The 13,079-nt window shown below is 40.0% G+C and overlaps 1 protein-coding gene across 1 annotated transcript; it reads right to left on the bottom strand.

Moving 5' to 3' along the window:
* Positions 1-308: 308 nt before the first annotated feature.
* On the bottom strand, positions 309-1,349 carry LOC112226048 (UNC93-like protein MFSD11). The gene is made up of 5 exons (XM_042307502.1): positions 1,280-1,349; positions 1,050-1,115; positions 841-966; positions 628-738; positions 309-345 (listed from the first exon to the last, which is right to left on the bottom strand). Exons 1-4 carry the CDS (start codon positions 1,332-1,334, stop codon positions 632-634), a joined length of 354 nt encoding a protein of 117 aa, XP_042163436.1. The 5' UTR covers positions 1,335-1,349; the 3' UTR covers positions 309-345; positions 628-631.
* Positions 1,350-13,079: the final 11,730 nt, after the last annotated feature.

Below are 13,079 nucleotides of genomic sequence, written 5' to 3'. Positions count from 1 at the left end.
GTTTGATTGCCTTGCGGAGGGAATAGCTACACTGTTTGTATTCGGTCATGTTTCCGGTCACCTTGCCCTGGTTAAAAGCAGTTGTTCGAGCTTCATGCGAATGCTGCCATCAATCCATGGTTTCTGGTTTGGGAATGTTTTAATCGTTGCTATGGGAACGACATTGTCAATGCACTTTCTAATGAACTCGCTCACCAAATCAGCATATTCGTCAATGTTGTTGTTGGAAGCAATGCAGAACATATCCCAGTCCACGTGATCGAAGCAGTCTTGAGCGTGGAATCAGATTAGTCGAACCAGCGTTGAACAGACCTGAGCGCGGGAGCTTCTTGTTTTAGTTTCTGTCTGTAGGCAGGGAGCAACAAAATGGAGTTGTGGTCAGCTTTGTTTATGGTTCCGTGAACAAGCAAGGGAAACATTGTTTAAACCCTTTACAATGAAGATCTGTGAAGTTATTTGCATTTTTACAAATTATCTTTGAAAGATAAGGTCCTGAAAAAGGGAAGTTTCTTTTTTACATGATTCCATGTTTATTTCATAGTTGTGATGCCTTCACTATTATTCTACAATGTCGAAAATAGTCTAAATTTAAAAAATGTAAATCTTGAATGAGTAGGTGTTCTAAACCTTTTCAACGGTAGTGTACGACCATCCCCAGGAAGACGACCATCCCCAGGAAGACCACAGATGTCCGTCTGAAGCGGTTATTCTTACATACTAGTCCAAAGACTCCTCCACCTGACAAATCACATCAGATTACTGTCAAACTAGTTCCTTGTTGGATTGTAACAGCAACATAAGAGTGATGGGTACAAGTTACACTGGGCAACACAAACCTACCAACTATCTCTCCAATCCCCAACACGATTCCAGAGATCCCAATCAAGCCTTTAGCTGCCGCTCCAAACTCTGTTGTTGCCCCGATACATGTCCCATATACACCACTGTAGAAAGATAGCTCCAGACCTATGATGACAACACACTGGTAAAAACACTATTCCTCTGAGGGAAATGTCTGGACTTTTGGTTGTGCAGTACAATCTACTTACCACTGTATGCCATGCAACAGCTCAGAAGCAATATGGTTTTGGTTTTGAGCAGTTGTAGGATTGTCTCTGAAGAGAAGGAAACACACAAGGAATTGCTTTAGATGACTAACAGGATAGTAAAACAGTGAAACAACATAAGCAAGGTAACCGATGTGCCCTTTAACCCAAAGGAATAGATCAATGATTGATTGTATAATAACAAATGTGCCTGTGAAGCTACATTAACTTACTCAATTCTAACTTTGCATCTTGTACTGCCGCTCTTTGCTTATACCTGCCAAACATTAGGATGGAAAATTATCGAATTAGCAAGACAAACAATATTTATTTTCAATACTGTGATATTCGAATTCATAGCAGAATGAATAACCATCATTTAAAACAGAGACACCAAACGCAGTGCCATAGATTCCCATTGAAATAAGGGTACAGTGAGAGAGTACTGTCAGTCAATTAGGAAACTAACTTCATGCGAGATGAGAGCAAAGGCTGGCCTTCCTCCTCATTGAGCATCTCCTCCTCTGGTGGAAGAGTCTTTCTCAGAGCCAGGAAGCTGAGTGTTCCCAGCACTGAGGTAACCAGCAGACTTTTAGAATTATTATGAATAAATGAATAAACAATATCCCCATTTCAAATAGAACTGTAACTAAGTAAACTTATACTCTGTTTTATTATATCTGATTAACAATATGAGTTCATAAAATGGGATTGTGTGACACAGACTCAGAGTAATTAAAGTTAATGAACACCATTCCAACTAGGAAGAAAGAAGTGGACTGTGTAAACAGATAAGGTCGTTAACCTATGGTTGAACCGACGAAACTGAGCTCTGGGGTTTTTAGATAAGACAGTGAGTGCATTCCTAGGTTTTCTGTTAATTAGAACTGTCAGCTAAGTGGTGATCGATAATGTTGAGGGGTCAAAAGTTACCTGGGAGTGTGTTAGTAAGTTAGAATGAACTTTTCACCTCACTTTGTCCCTGTCGAGAGGAGGGGTTTCTGTTAAGCAATGAAATGATGTCACGTTTTGTGTATAAACTGTTGCTCGTGGTGAAGTGGCAGCGCGCTCCGAGAATCAATTCTGTTACCTATTATTGAAATGGCTGGTCTCCGTCTATTTTATGCAAACAAGAATCTTACAAATTCTCAAAAAATAGATTAAGGGTTTTCAATTAATGAAAACACATTGGCATAATTAAATTACAGTAACACAGACCTATAAAGATAGTCTTTCTGCTCCTATCTGAGAGGGACATCAAGAACAAAGGAAACAGTGTCAAACAGAGAACACACACCATTACTAAGTAGGGCAACAATATTGGAAGGACGTATGAGTCATATCCTTAATGAAAACAAAGATGCAATTGCAAGTTTTCATTAATGTTAGCTCTATTTTCCCATTGGATGATCTTCACATGCACATACCTGATATTTCTATCCTTCCATTCCACTCAAAATATATGTAAAGATTGTGTCATGCCCAGACCTAAAAGAGCCTTTTTTTGTCTCTATTTTGGTTTGGTCAGGGTGTGATTTGGGTGCGCATTCTATGTTCTGTATTCTATGTTCTTTAGTTCTTTGTTTTGGTATGGTTCTCAATCAGGGACAGCTGTCTTTAGTTGTCTCTGATTGGGAATCATACTTAGGCGGCCCCTTTGTTATTTTTGGGAAGTTGACTTTGTCAGTGGCACTATAGCCCTCTTAAGCCTCACGATTGTGTTGTTGGCGACATTAGAAATAAAGTAATGTACTCTGCGCTTTAGTCCACTTATTCCTTCCAGGAAGATGGCCTTGACAGATTGCCAAATAACATGCTGAAAATGAAAACAATGTGTTACAATTACACCTTCTGCTCTAGGTCACCAAATAATGGAAATTACTGCCATTATTATGTAGCCTACCATTAATATATACTATTAATATACCTGCACTGTAAAAGGGCCCAAAACATCCCTGTGTTCCTATTGATGGTAGAAGCATCGGAGTTCTCCACAAGGAAGTGTCCTTGAGCTGTCCAAAGCACTGATGAAAGGGATACAAAGAGTAAGTGAGAGAGGCTGATTAGGAACTGCAGATGTAATGAATAGAGATGGTTGCAATTTGATGACATTTGAATAGATCAAAATGCATTTTCGGGGGAACTATTCAGGGAAAATGTGTCTATTTTATTTGGCACAAACTAACATTATCAAACAATTTGGTTCATCTGCTCTAAGAATTCTCATTTAGCTCTCCCGTTTGTAAAATGTTTGCTTTGCTTGCGATCAGAGATAATGAACATAACCCCGGCATTTCCCTTTTATGTAAATCATTAACAAGCTCCATTTCAGACATCATAACCATGGTAACCTTTGTCCAAAGCTCAGCAACTGACAAGACAGACTCTATACTCTTTACCATGCATGCAGGTCATTTACAAATCATTATTCCGACAACAAAAAAATGGGTACAACTCAAATTACAAATGTGTTAGGAATGAATGGCATGCATAAGAGAATAGCAGACTCCAGATGCATGTAGAGAATTTTGGATTGGATTAGGCATATGCACAAAGAGGTGAAATATACACTACGTGATCAGAAGGACTACTCGTCGAACATTTCATTCTAAAATCATGGGCATTAATATGGAGTCGGTCCTTCCTTTGCTGCTATAACAGCCTCCACTCTTCTGGGAAGGCTCTCCACTAGATGTTGGGACATTGCTGCGGGGACTTGCTTCCATTCAGCCACAAGAGTGAGGTTGGGTGCAGTTAGGCCTGGCTCACAGTCAGCATTCCAATTCATCCCAAAGGTGTTCATTGCGGTTGAGGGCTCTGTGCAGGCCAGTCAAGTTCCTCCACACCGATCTCAACAAACCATTTCTGTATGGACCTCGCTTTGTGCACCGGGGCATTGTCATGCTGAAATAGGAAAGTGCTTTCCCCAAACTGCTGCCACAAAATTGGAGGCACAGAATTGTCTAGAATGTCATTGTATGATGTAGCGTTAAGATTTCTCTTCAAGTAAAGGGTCTAGCCAGAAACATGAAAAACAGCCCCAGACCATTATTCCTCCTCCAACAAACTTTACACTATGCATTTGGGCAGGTAGTGTTCTCCCGGGATCCGCCAAATCCAGATTAGTCCGTCAGACTGCCAGATGGTGGCGTGTGATTAATCACTCCAGAGAACTCGTTTCCACTGCTCCAGAGTCCAATGGCAGCGAGCTTTACACCACTCCAGCCGACACTTGGCATTGCATATGGTGATCTTAGGCTTGTGTGCAGCTGCTTGGCCATGGAAACCCATTTCATGAAGCTCCCAAATCTCAGTTCTTGTGCTGATTTTGCTACCAGAGTTTGGAACTCGGTAGTGAGTGTTGCAAGCAAGGACAGAATATTTTTTATGGACTATGTGCTTCAGCACTCGGCGGTCACGTACTGTGAGCTTGTGTGTCCTACCACTTCACGGCTCAGCAGTTGTTTCTCCTCAGCAGTTGCCGGGATAGAGCCTACAGCTACAGGCCCCATAGAGTTACCGGGATAGAGCTAACAGCTACAGGCTCCATAGAGTTTCCAGGATAGAGCCTACAGCTACAGGCCCCATAGAGTTGCCGGGATAGAGCTAACAGCTACAGGCCCCATAGAGTTTCCAGGATAGAGCCTACAGCTACAGGCCCCATAGAGTTGCCAGGATAGAGCTTACAGCTACAGGCCCCATAGAGTTGCCAGGATAGAGCTGTATGTTCTGTTTGCCAGTGTGTCCAAAATCCTTGATGGAGTGTCTTGTCCTTTCAATATTGTTAACATGTTTATCATTATGATTGACTCAATCGCTGTGCTTTTGAAACAACAGGACTTTGGCACATATATAGATCAAGGTCGTCTCAGCAGGTGTGTTGAAGTTCAGCTTGAGGATACAGGGGGAGGGGGAGGCTCTCTAACACACTTCTTTTCTACAATCTAATCTTTTCTACATCACTACATTAGAGCTTTTACTCTACTAATATTAGATTGTTTGATTTTCTTGTCATCTGGTGCCCTTTCCACCATAATGAGACCCCCCTCTCATTTAGCATGTCTATTCAATAGACCTATGAAACTATCCTCCTGGCCTCCTCACACACACACACAATCCTTCACAGATCATCTAACTGCATTCCCATCGCCAGTCTCAGGCAGCTGGCCCATTTCCATCTAATAGTCAGACTAATCGCCAAGGGAGGAATTACCACTAAATTAAGGACTAAACAAATGTTCTAGTTTATTGAAGGCTGTAAATGGATGAGCCAAGCTGAGGCTATCCTCCCTATTGTGTTGTCAATATTTGTTGAATTTTGTGCTGCTCCATACCACTTAAAATAGACTTTATGGGCATTGATCGAGGGAGTTTGATGAAATAGCATATTCTGTAGCATGTCCTCTCTTGCTTCCCTACTGGTCCTTAAGGAAGGGGTGAGGCCGACGACATCACATCTGACCATCAAACCAACTCTTTGAATGCCCTGCTCCCTGAAGTTTGTCTAAAAAAACATTGGTTTTCTCATTGTTTTTACCCTTTAGTGTGTGTACTTTACTGTATACTATCTCACTTTTCAACAGAAAAAGTTCAAAATTCGCTGGAGGACATCTTTAAGCATGGGTCTGTTGACTACACTCTCTGATGTTAATTGGAAAATAATAGCAGTGGGGTAGAGGGGAATTGATCTAATCTGCATCATATTTTTCTGTGTTGTCTTATCATGTACTTTGTACTTGAAGCATTTATGCACATCATTAGATCAAAACAATATTGTGTATTTGTCTCACACTTCCCTTGTGAATAGAGTATGACATCAACATGTATCTAATCTGCAGATCTTTAGCCATCACAAACAATGAAGACATGAACCACACAAAGTTCTATTCATTTCACTTTTTGAAATTGTATAGTAATTTCCGGGTGCAGTAAAGTAAAGCATGTATTGAATAAACACTGACAATGGTTCTATTTTAGTAGTCATATAACCTGGGCACAGGAGGTTGGTGGCAACTCAATTGGGGAGGACATGGTCGTGGTAATGGCTGGAGCGGAAGAGGTGTAATGGTATCAAATACATGGTTTCCATGTGTCTGATGCCATTTCATTCGCTCCATTCCAGACATTATTATGGCTTGGGCAATGCCATGACTGGCGTTTCCCCTAAACCAGTCACCAATGCAATGTTGGGCTATTCATTTCCTAAACAGTCTGGTAAAACCAGACAATGTATAATCAATTATCTAACAAAAATGTTTACAGTGTTAAACTATTTTCAATTTGCTTCAGTCCACTGAGCATGCTACAGTTTGTGCAGGTTATCCAGCCAAATCAAGCCTGGCTGCAACAGTCCAAATAAAATCATTGATAGATTGATCTTGTGAGGCTAGAGCTCTGGGAGGTCGTGAGCAGGTGTGACTGGGTAAGAAAGCGACGGGTTGCCTGGGTTTACACAGTGTGGGTGTTACGGATACAAGTATCCTGTGTGTGTATCCTGTGTGTGTTTCTTTTCTCTCCTTCTCCCCTCACAGGTGAAAATCATCACTCCCCAATCAGTCACCAATCATCAATCAGAAGACACACCTCCTCCTGTTTCCTACCCAATCACCATTCCTTTCCCTTTGTTTAAAAACCCTGTCAGTTGTTTGCTGTAGAGCTCAATCTCTCTGAAAATGCCATGTCTGTTTCACTCTCTCTGTTTCACTCTCTCTGTTTCACTCTCTCTGTTTCACTCTCTCTGTTTCACTCTCTCTGTTTCACTCTCTCTGTTTCACTCTCTCTGTTTCACTCTCTCTGTTTCACTCTCTCTGTTTCACTCTCTCTGTTTCACTCTCTCTGTTTCACTCTCTCTGTTTCACTCTCTCTGTTTCACTCTCTCTGTTTCACTCTCTCTGTTTCGTGTATTGACCTCTCTTTTGTTTGAGCACCTCCATAGCACTTTGTCATCACCTGTGAGTATTGTTTTTGGTTATGGTGTTTGTTTGCTGGTGGGAAAAGGGGGAACCAAGACAAGTCGCCCATGGGCATACACTACCCATAGGTAAACTTAGTTAAATACACTAGTTAGAACTGGGTGGACCACCCACTGTATTTTTGGTTAGCTGTTGTTAAAGTAGGCTAGTCTAGCTTAGGGGTGTTTTTGAATACTTATTGTTTCTTTCCTTGGGTCCAGCTCAGCCCCTTTTCCTGCTCCCCCATTACCGTGTGTTTATTAATAAACCCTGAGTTTGACGGTTGATTTCAGTTGCCCTAGTTATTTCGTTCTCACTTTTACTTTGTCACTATTAGAATTTGTATGAGTTATGTTACGGGTCTCATTATCATCCCCCCCCTAGACTGTTGGGCCAAAAGGTATTTGTAACCGTGGGTGTACTGTGGCAAGATGTCACCAACAGGACATTTCTTTCATGAAGTTCAGTTTTTGTAAAGGGAAAACCTTCAATTTTTCACTGTCATCCATGCTATTATTTGCAAACTATGACACTTGAAATTAAGGATTATTCATTTACAATTATATTACTATTGCATGGAATTAAATGGCATGTCAAATAATTCCATATGAAATCCCATGCATGGATGCTCCTTGTCTTCAGAAATGACTTTGTCAAAAAAGCAACCAAATAACTAGGGCTTTACAATGATGGTGAAAGTTTGATTAAGTGCGTTAAAACCTTCCTAGAAGTAATGGGTTGAAGGAGGGACGTGTCAGAATGCTGCATTTTGGCACTTTAGCAAGCCTTTATTCATATTAAATGTAATTTAACATGCTTTTAAAATGATGTATTGGTCCATGATTTCTACTTAAAATATCGAAGGGACACAGAAGGCACTCTTTTTGTTGAATGACCCTACTTTTTAAAAACGTAATTTTCGTTCCTATGTAGAATATAAGGCTTCCACAAGAGCTTATCTGCCTTTTATGGGGATGGTTTTCCATGACATTCCAGTCTTTCATCTCCTTCTCCACAGGTCAGTGTCGGGTATCTTTTGCTTCAGAATAAGAATGATTTCAACCTACAGTTGAATTCAGAAGTTTACATACACCTTAGCCAAATACATTTAAACTCAGTTTGTCAAGACTTCCACCAAAGGTGGTTCCTCTCCCTGTTCTGGCGGTGCTCAGCAGTCGGGGTCGCCGGCCTACTAGCAATCACCATCCATGTTTCCTTTTCCGTTGGTTTTGTCTTCGGTTCATTCACACCAGGTTTTCATTCGCTTTCATTTCTGTGTGTGTATTTACCCCTGTTTCCCCGCTTAGGTTTGTGCGGGATTATTTTCTTGTTGCTTGTGGAGGCTTTCCTCAGTGTATTTCGCGTGTGGTTCTTATAGTAAGGTGCGTGTGTTTTTACGCCTTAAGGGAGTACTGTTAGTTCCCATTGTCTTGGGGGTTTTGGACTTGCCCTTATTAAAATATACGCTACTGACATCTCTGCTCTCCTGCTTTTGACTCCTTACCTACATTCAGTGCGTAATGCAACACAGATTTTCACAATTCCTGACATTGAATCCCAGTAAAAATCCCTGTCTTAGGTCAGTTAGGATCACCACTTTATTTTAAGAATGTGAAATGTCAGAATAATAGTAGAGTGATTTCTTTCAGATTTTATTTATTTCATCACATTCCCAGTGGGTCAGAAGTTATCATGTATTCAATTAGTGTTTGGTAGCATTGCCTTGGGTCAAATGTTTCCGGTAGCCTTCCACAAGCTTCCCACAATACATTTTTAGCCCATTCCTCCTGACAAAGCTGGTGTAACAGTCAGGTTTGTAGGCCTCCTTGTCCGCACACGCTTTTTCAACTCTGCCCACAAATGTTCTATATGATTGAGGTCAGGGCTTTGTGATGGCCACTCCAATGTCTTGACTTTGATGTCCTTAAGCCATTTTGCCACAACTTTGGAAGTATGCTTGGGGTCATTGTCCATTTGGAAGACTCATTTGAAACCAAGCTATAACTTCCTGATGTCTTTAGATGTTGCTTCAATATAGCCACATAATTTTCTTTCTTCAGATGCCAAGTATTTTGTGAAGTGCACCAGTCCCTCCTGTAGCAAAGCACCCACACAACGTGATGCTGCCACCCCTGTGCTTCACGGTTGGGATGGTGTTATTTGCTTGCAAACCTCCCCCTTTTTCCTCCTAACAAAATGATGGTTGTTATGGCCAAACAGTTCTATTTTTGTTTCATCAGACCAGAGGACATTTCTCGAAAAAGTACAATCTTTGTCCCCATCTGCAGTTGCAATCCGTAGTCTGGCTTTTTTATGGCGGTTTTGGTGGTGGCTTCTTCCTTGCTGAGTGGCCTTTCAGGTTATGTCTATAGGGCTCATTTTACTGTGGATATAGACTTTTGTACCTGTTCCTCCATCTTCACAAGGTCCTTTGCTGTTATTCTGGCATTGATTTCCACTTTTCGGCACCAAAGTACGTTCATTTTTAGGAGACAGAACATGTCTCCTTCCTGGGCGGTATGACGGCTGCGTGGTCCTATGGTGTTAATACTTGCGCACTATTGTTTGTACAGATGAACGTGGTACCTTCAGGCGTTTGGAAAATGCTCCCAAGGATGAACCAGACCTGTGGAGGTCTACAATTTCTATTCTGAGGTCTTGGCTGATTTATTTAGATTTTCCCATGATATCAAGCAAAGAGGCGCAGAGTTTGAAGGTAGGCCTTGAAATACATCCACAGGTACACCTCCTAACCGACTTGCCGAAACTATAGTTTGTTAACAAGAAATTCGTGCAGCGGTTGAAACACTTAGGTTGGAGTCAATAAAACTAGTGTATGTAAACTTCCAACTTTAACTGTACATCATATAGTAATCAATGAAATTGCCTAAATATTCAGTTTTAATACTCATTAAATAGTCAGATATGCTGATGCTGTTGGATGGGGTGACACGATAAAGAATCAAGATTACTTCTGACCTGTCACTAGTCCTGCTGCTGCCAAACGGTGCTATTATTCCTTGCGTCTTTTGGCATTTACCTACGGCCACTCTCCGATGGGCGTAAAAATGTTTCCGCGATTAGTGATGTACAGATCATCTGTTTGTTCACCCGCAATTGCTAATAACACACCTGCAACTGCCTGACTATGTGATAAAGTGAATCTGACGCCTGCACCCGAACCCAACACGCAAATATCGAAAATGCTTTGAAGCTTAGTTAGATTTTAGAACGATTTTTTTTTTGACAAGGGGGTGTGTGGGTAAACAGTGGTGTAAAGTGCTACTTCGTTTTTTACAGTATCTATACTTTACTTTGCAGTTTACTTATCCACTATATTCCTAAAGAAATGTACTTTTTACTCCATACATTTTCCCTTACACCCAAAAATACTTGTTACATTTTGACAGGAAAATGGTCCAATTCACGCACTTTTCAAGAGAACATCCCTACTGCCTGGCGGATTCACCAAACACAAATGCTTTGTAAATTAATGTCTGAGTGTTGGAATGTGCCCCTGGCTCTCTGTAAATAAAAAAAATATTCTTACTTTTGCAATTCCATGTACTTTTGATAATAGAGAATATTTAAAACCAAACACTTAGACTTGAACTAGTATTTTACTGGATGACTTTCACTTGAGTCATTCTCTATTGAATCTTTACTTTTATTCAAGTATGACATATTACTACCTTTTTCACCACTGGGGATAAATATATATACACAGTTCCAGTCAACATTTTGGACACCTACTCATTCAAGGGGTTTTCTTTATTTTGACTCTTTTCTACATTGTAGAATAATAGACATCAACTATGAAATAACACATGGACTCATGTAGTAACCAAAAAACCTTGTCACAACTGATTGGCTCAAATGCATTAAGAAGGAAAGAAATTCCACAAATGTTTAACAAGGCGAATCTGTTAATTGAAAAGATCTTATGTAGCTGGTTGAGAGAATGCCAAGTGTGCAAAACTGTCAAGGCAAAGGGTGGCTACTTTGAATCTCAAATAAAATATATATTTTGATTAGTTTAACACTCAGTCACTAGATGTGTTTCATAGTTTGTCTTCACTGTTCAATGTAGAAAATAGTAAAAAATAAAGGCATTAAATGAGAATCCCTTGACTGTCAACTTTTGACTGGTACTGTATTTTTAGGTAGTTTATACTGAAAAAAAAACATATGCAACATGTAAAGTAATGGTGGTATGTTACATGAGCTGAAATAAAAGATCCCAGAAATTGTCCATATATACAAAATACTTTTTGTGCGCAAATGTGTTTACATCCCTGTTAGTGAGCAATTCTCCTTTGCCAAGATAATCCATCCACCTGGCGGGTGTGGCATATAAAGAAGCTGATTAAATGGCATGATCATTACACAGGTGCACTTTGTGCTGGGGACAGTAAAATGCTATTCTAATGTGTAGTTTTGTCACACAACACAATGTTACAGATGTCTGAAGTTGAGGGAGCATGCAATTGCCATGCTGACTGCAGGAATTTCCCCTGGAGCTGTTGCCAGAGAATTGTGTTAATTTCTCCATAAAATGCCTCCAACGTCAAATTAGATACGTTGTTTTAGAAGATTTGGCGGTACATCCAGTTGGCCTCACAACCGCAGACCACAACATTTTGGTAGGCCATTTGTTAATAAACTTGTCTCTAATTAAATGCAGCTTCTCTTCTGTCATTACTTGTTGCCCTAGAAGACAAAATAAACCCTCGATAGAATGAAAAAGGGGGCATCTTATAAGAACATCTAGCAACCCAAAGGCATTGAATTAGAATTTCATCAACGCGAACATCTAGCAACCCAATGGTTTAGAGTTTCAATCTCATCACAGACAACTTTGCAACTACTTACTACTTTTTAGCTACTTTGCAATTACTTAGCATGTTAGCTAACCCTTCCCCTAATGCAAACATCCAGAAACTCAAAGGTTGCGAGTTCGAATCTCATCACTGACAACTTTAGCATTTTAGCAACTTTGCAACAAATTACTACTTTTTAGCTACTTTCAAATTTGTAACATAATTGTAATTCTTAAGAGGAAAACATATCATACGAAATGGATAACAGACTTCCACAAAATTATACATACAATACAAAACGTTACATGTCATACTAATTGGAGAATTGTCAGATTTACGTACAGAATGATATGACATCTGAGACAAGGTTGCTTGTGACTGGAATTTGTATAGTGCCTCACAATCATCACACAACATTGTTCTGGCACGCCCTTCTCTTTATTTTCAACTCCATTTTGTAGCATTTCTCTTATTGAATTAAACTCCGACATTTTCCTTTTTGCCTCATTGGATGGACGTTAACTATTTGTGCCCAAGTTCCCAAAAGCATTTGGCAATTGCTGTGTATTTGGCGATTGCCTGCAGTTACGCCCTAAAACTTGAGCTTAAGCACTAATGCCAGATAAAATAAAGGAGAAAAAAATGAAGGCCCTAGACATGAATTGCACAAGAATGATGCATAAAAATATCCATAAATGTGTTTTTTTTTCTCTATTCAACGCGCATCACCACCAGGGATACGGTCAAATATATTTAAGCAATAAGGCACGAGGTCGTATATGGCCAATATACCATGACTAAGGGCTGTTCTTAAGCACGTTCTTAGCCGTGGTATATTGACCAAATACCACGAAACCCAGAGGTGCCTTATTGCTATTATAAACTGGTTACCAACGTAATTGAAGCAGTAAAAATAAATGTTTTGTCATACCCGTGGTATACGATCTGATATAGCACAGTTGTCAGCCACTCAGCATTCAGGGCTCGAACCACCCAGTTTATAATTATTACTATTATTATTATTATTATTATATTATTACTATTAATAATTATAACTAACCAGTGTTCTATCGGTAATGCGAGAATCTGAGGTAAATTACAGTATAGTATTTTCAACCTAAATTTTGTTTCCCCGTAAAAACGAATGAGGGGACACCTCGCTCAGTCTTTTTTTTAGATATTTTCTAAACCTGCTAAATTTGGTTAGCCAATAGAAAATTACACAATACATAAAGAATAACAGCGCCATTTTTGCGGCTGCA

The sequence above is a fragment of the Oncorhynchus tshawytscha genome, linkage group LG27 (genome assembly GCF_018296145.1).
Source record: "Oncorhynchus tshawytscha isolate Ot180627B linkage group LG27, Otsh_v2.0, whole genome shotgun sequence".
Lineage (NCBI taxonomy): Eukaryota > Metazoa > Chordata > Actinopteri > Salmoniformes > Salmonidae > Oncorhynchus > Oncorhynchus tshawytscha.
The sequence above is the reverse complement of the archived record's forward strand: the minus strand, read 5'-3'. Positions and strand labels throughout refer to the sequence as shown.

Bases quoted from the DNA above. Each gene is read 5' to 3' on its own strand.
- LOC112226048 (XM_042307502.1), bottom strand. From the start codon at position 1,334: ATGTTTGGCAGGTATAAGCAAAGAGCGGCAGTACAAGATGCAAAGTTA. The intron at 1,116-1,279 runs GTAAGTTAATGT...CCTTCTCTTCAG, and splicing joins AGATGCAAAGTTAGAATTGA to AGACAATCCTACAACTGCTC. The intron at 739-840 runs GTAGGTTTGTGT...GTGATTTGTCAG, and splicing joins GGGGATTGGAGAGATAGTTG to GTGGAGGAGTCTTTGGACTA.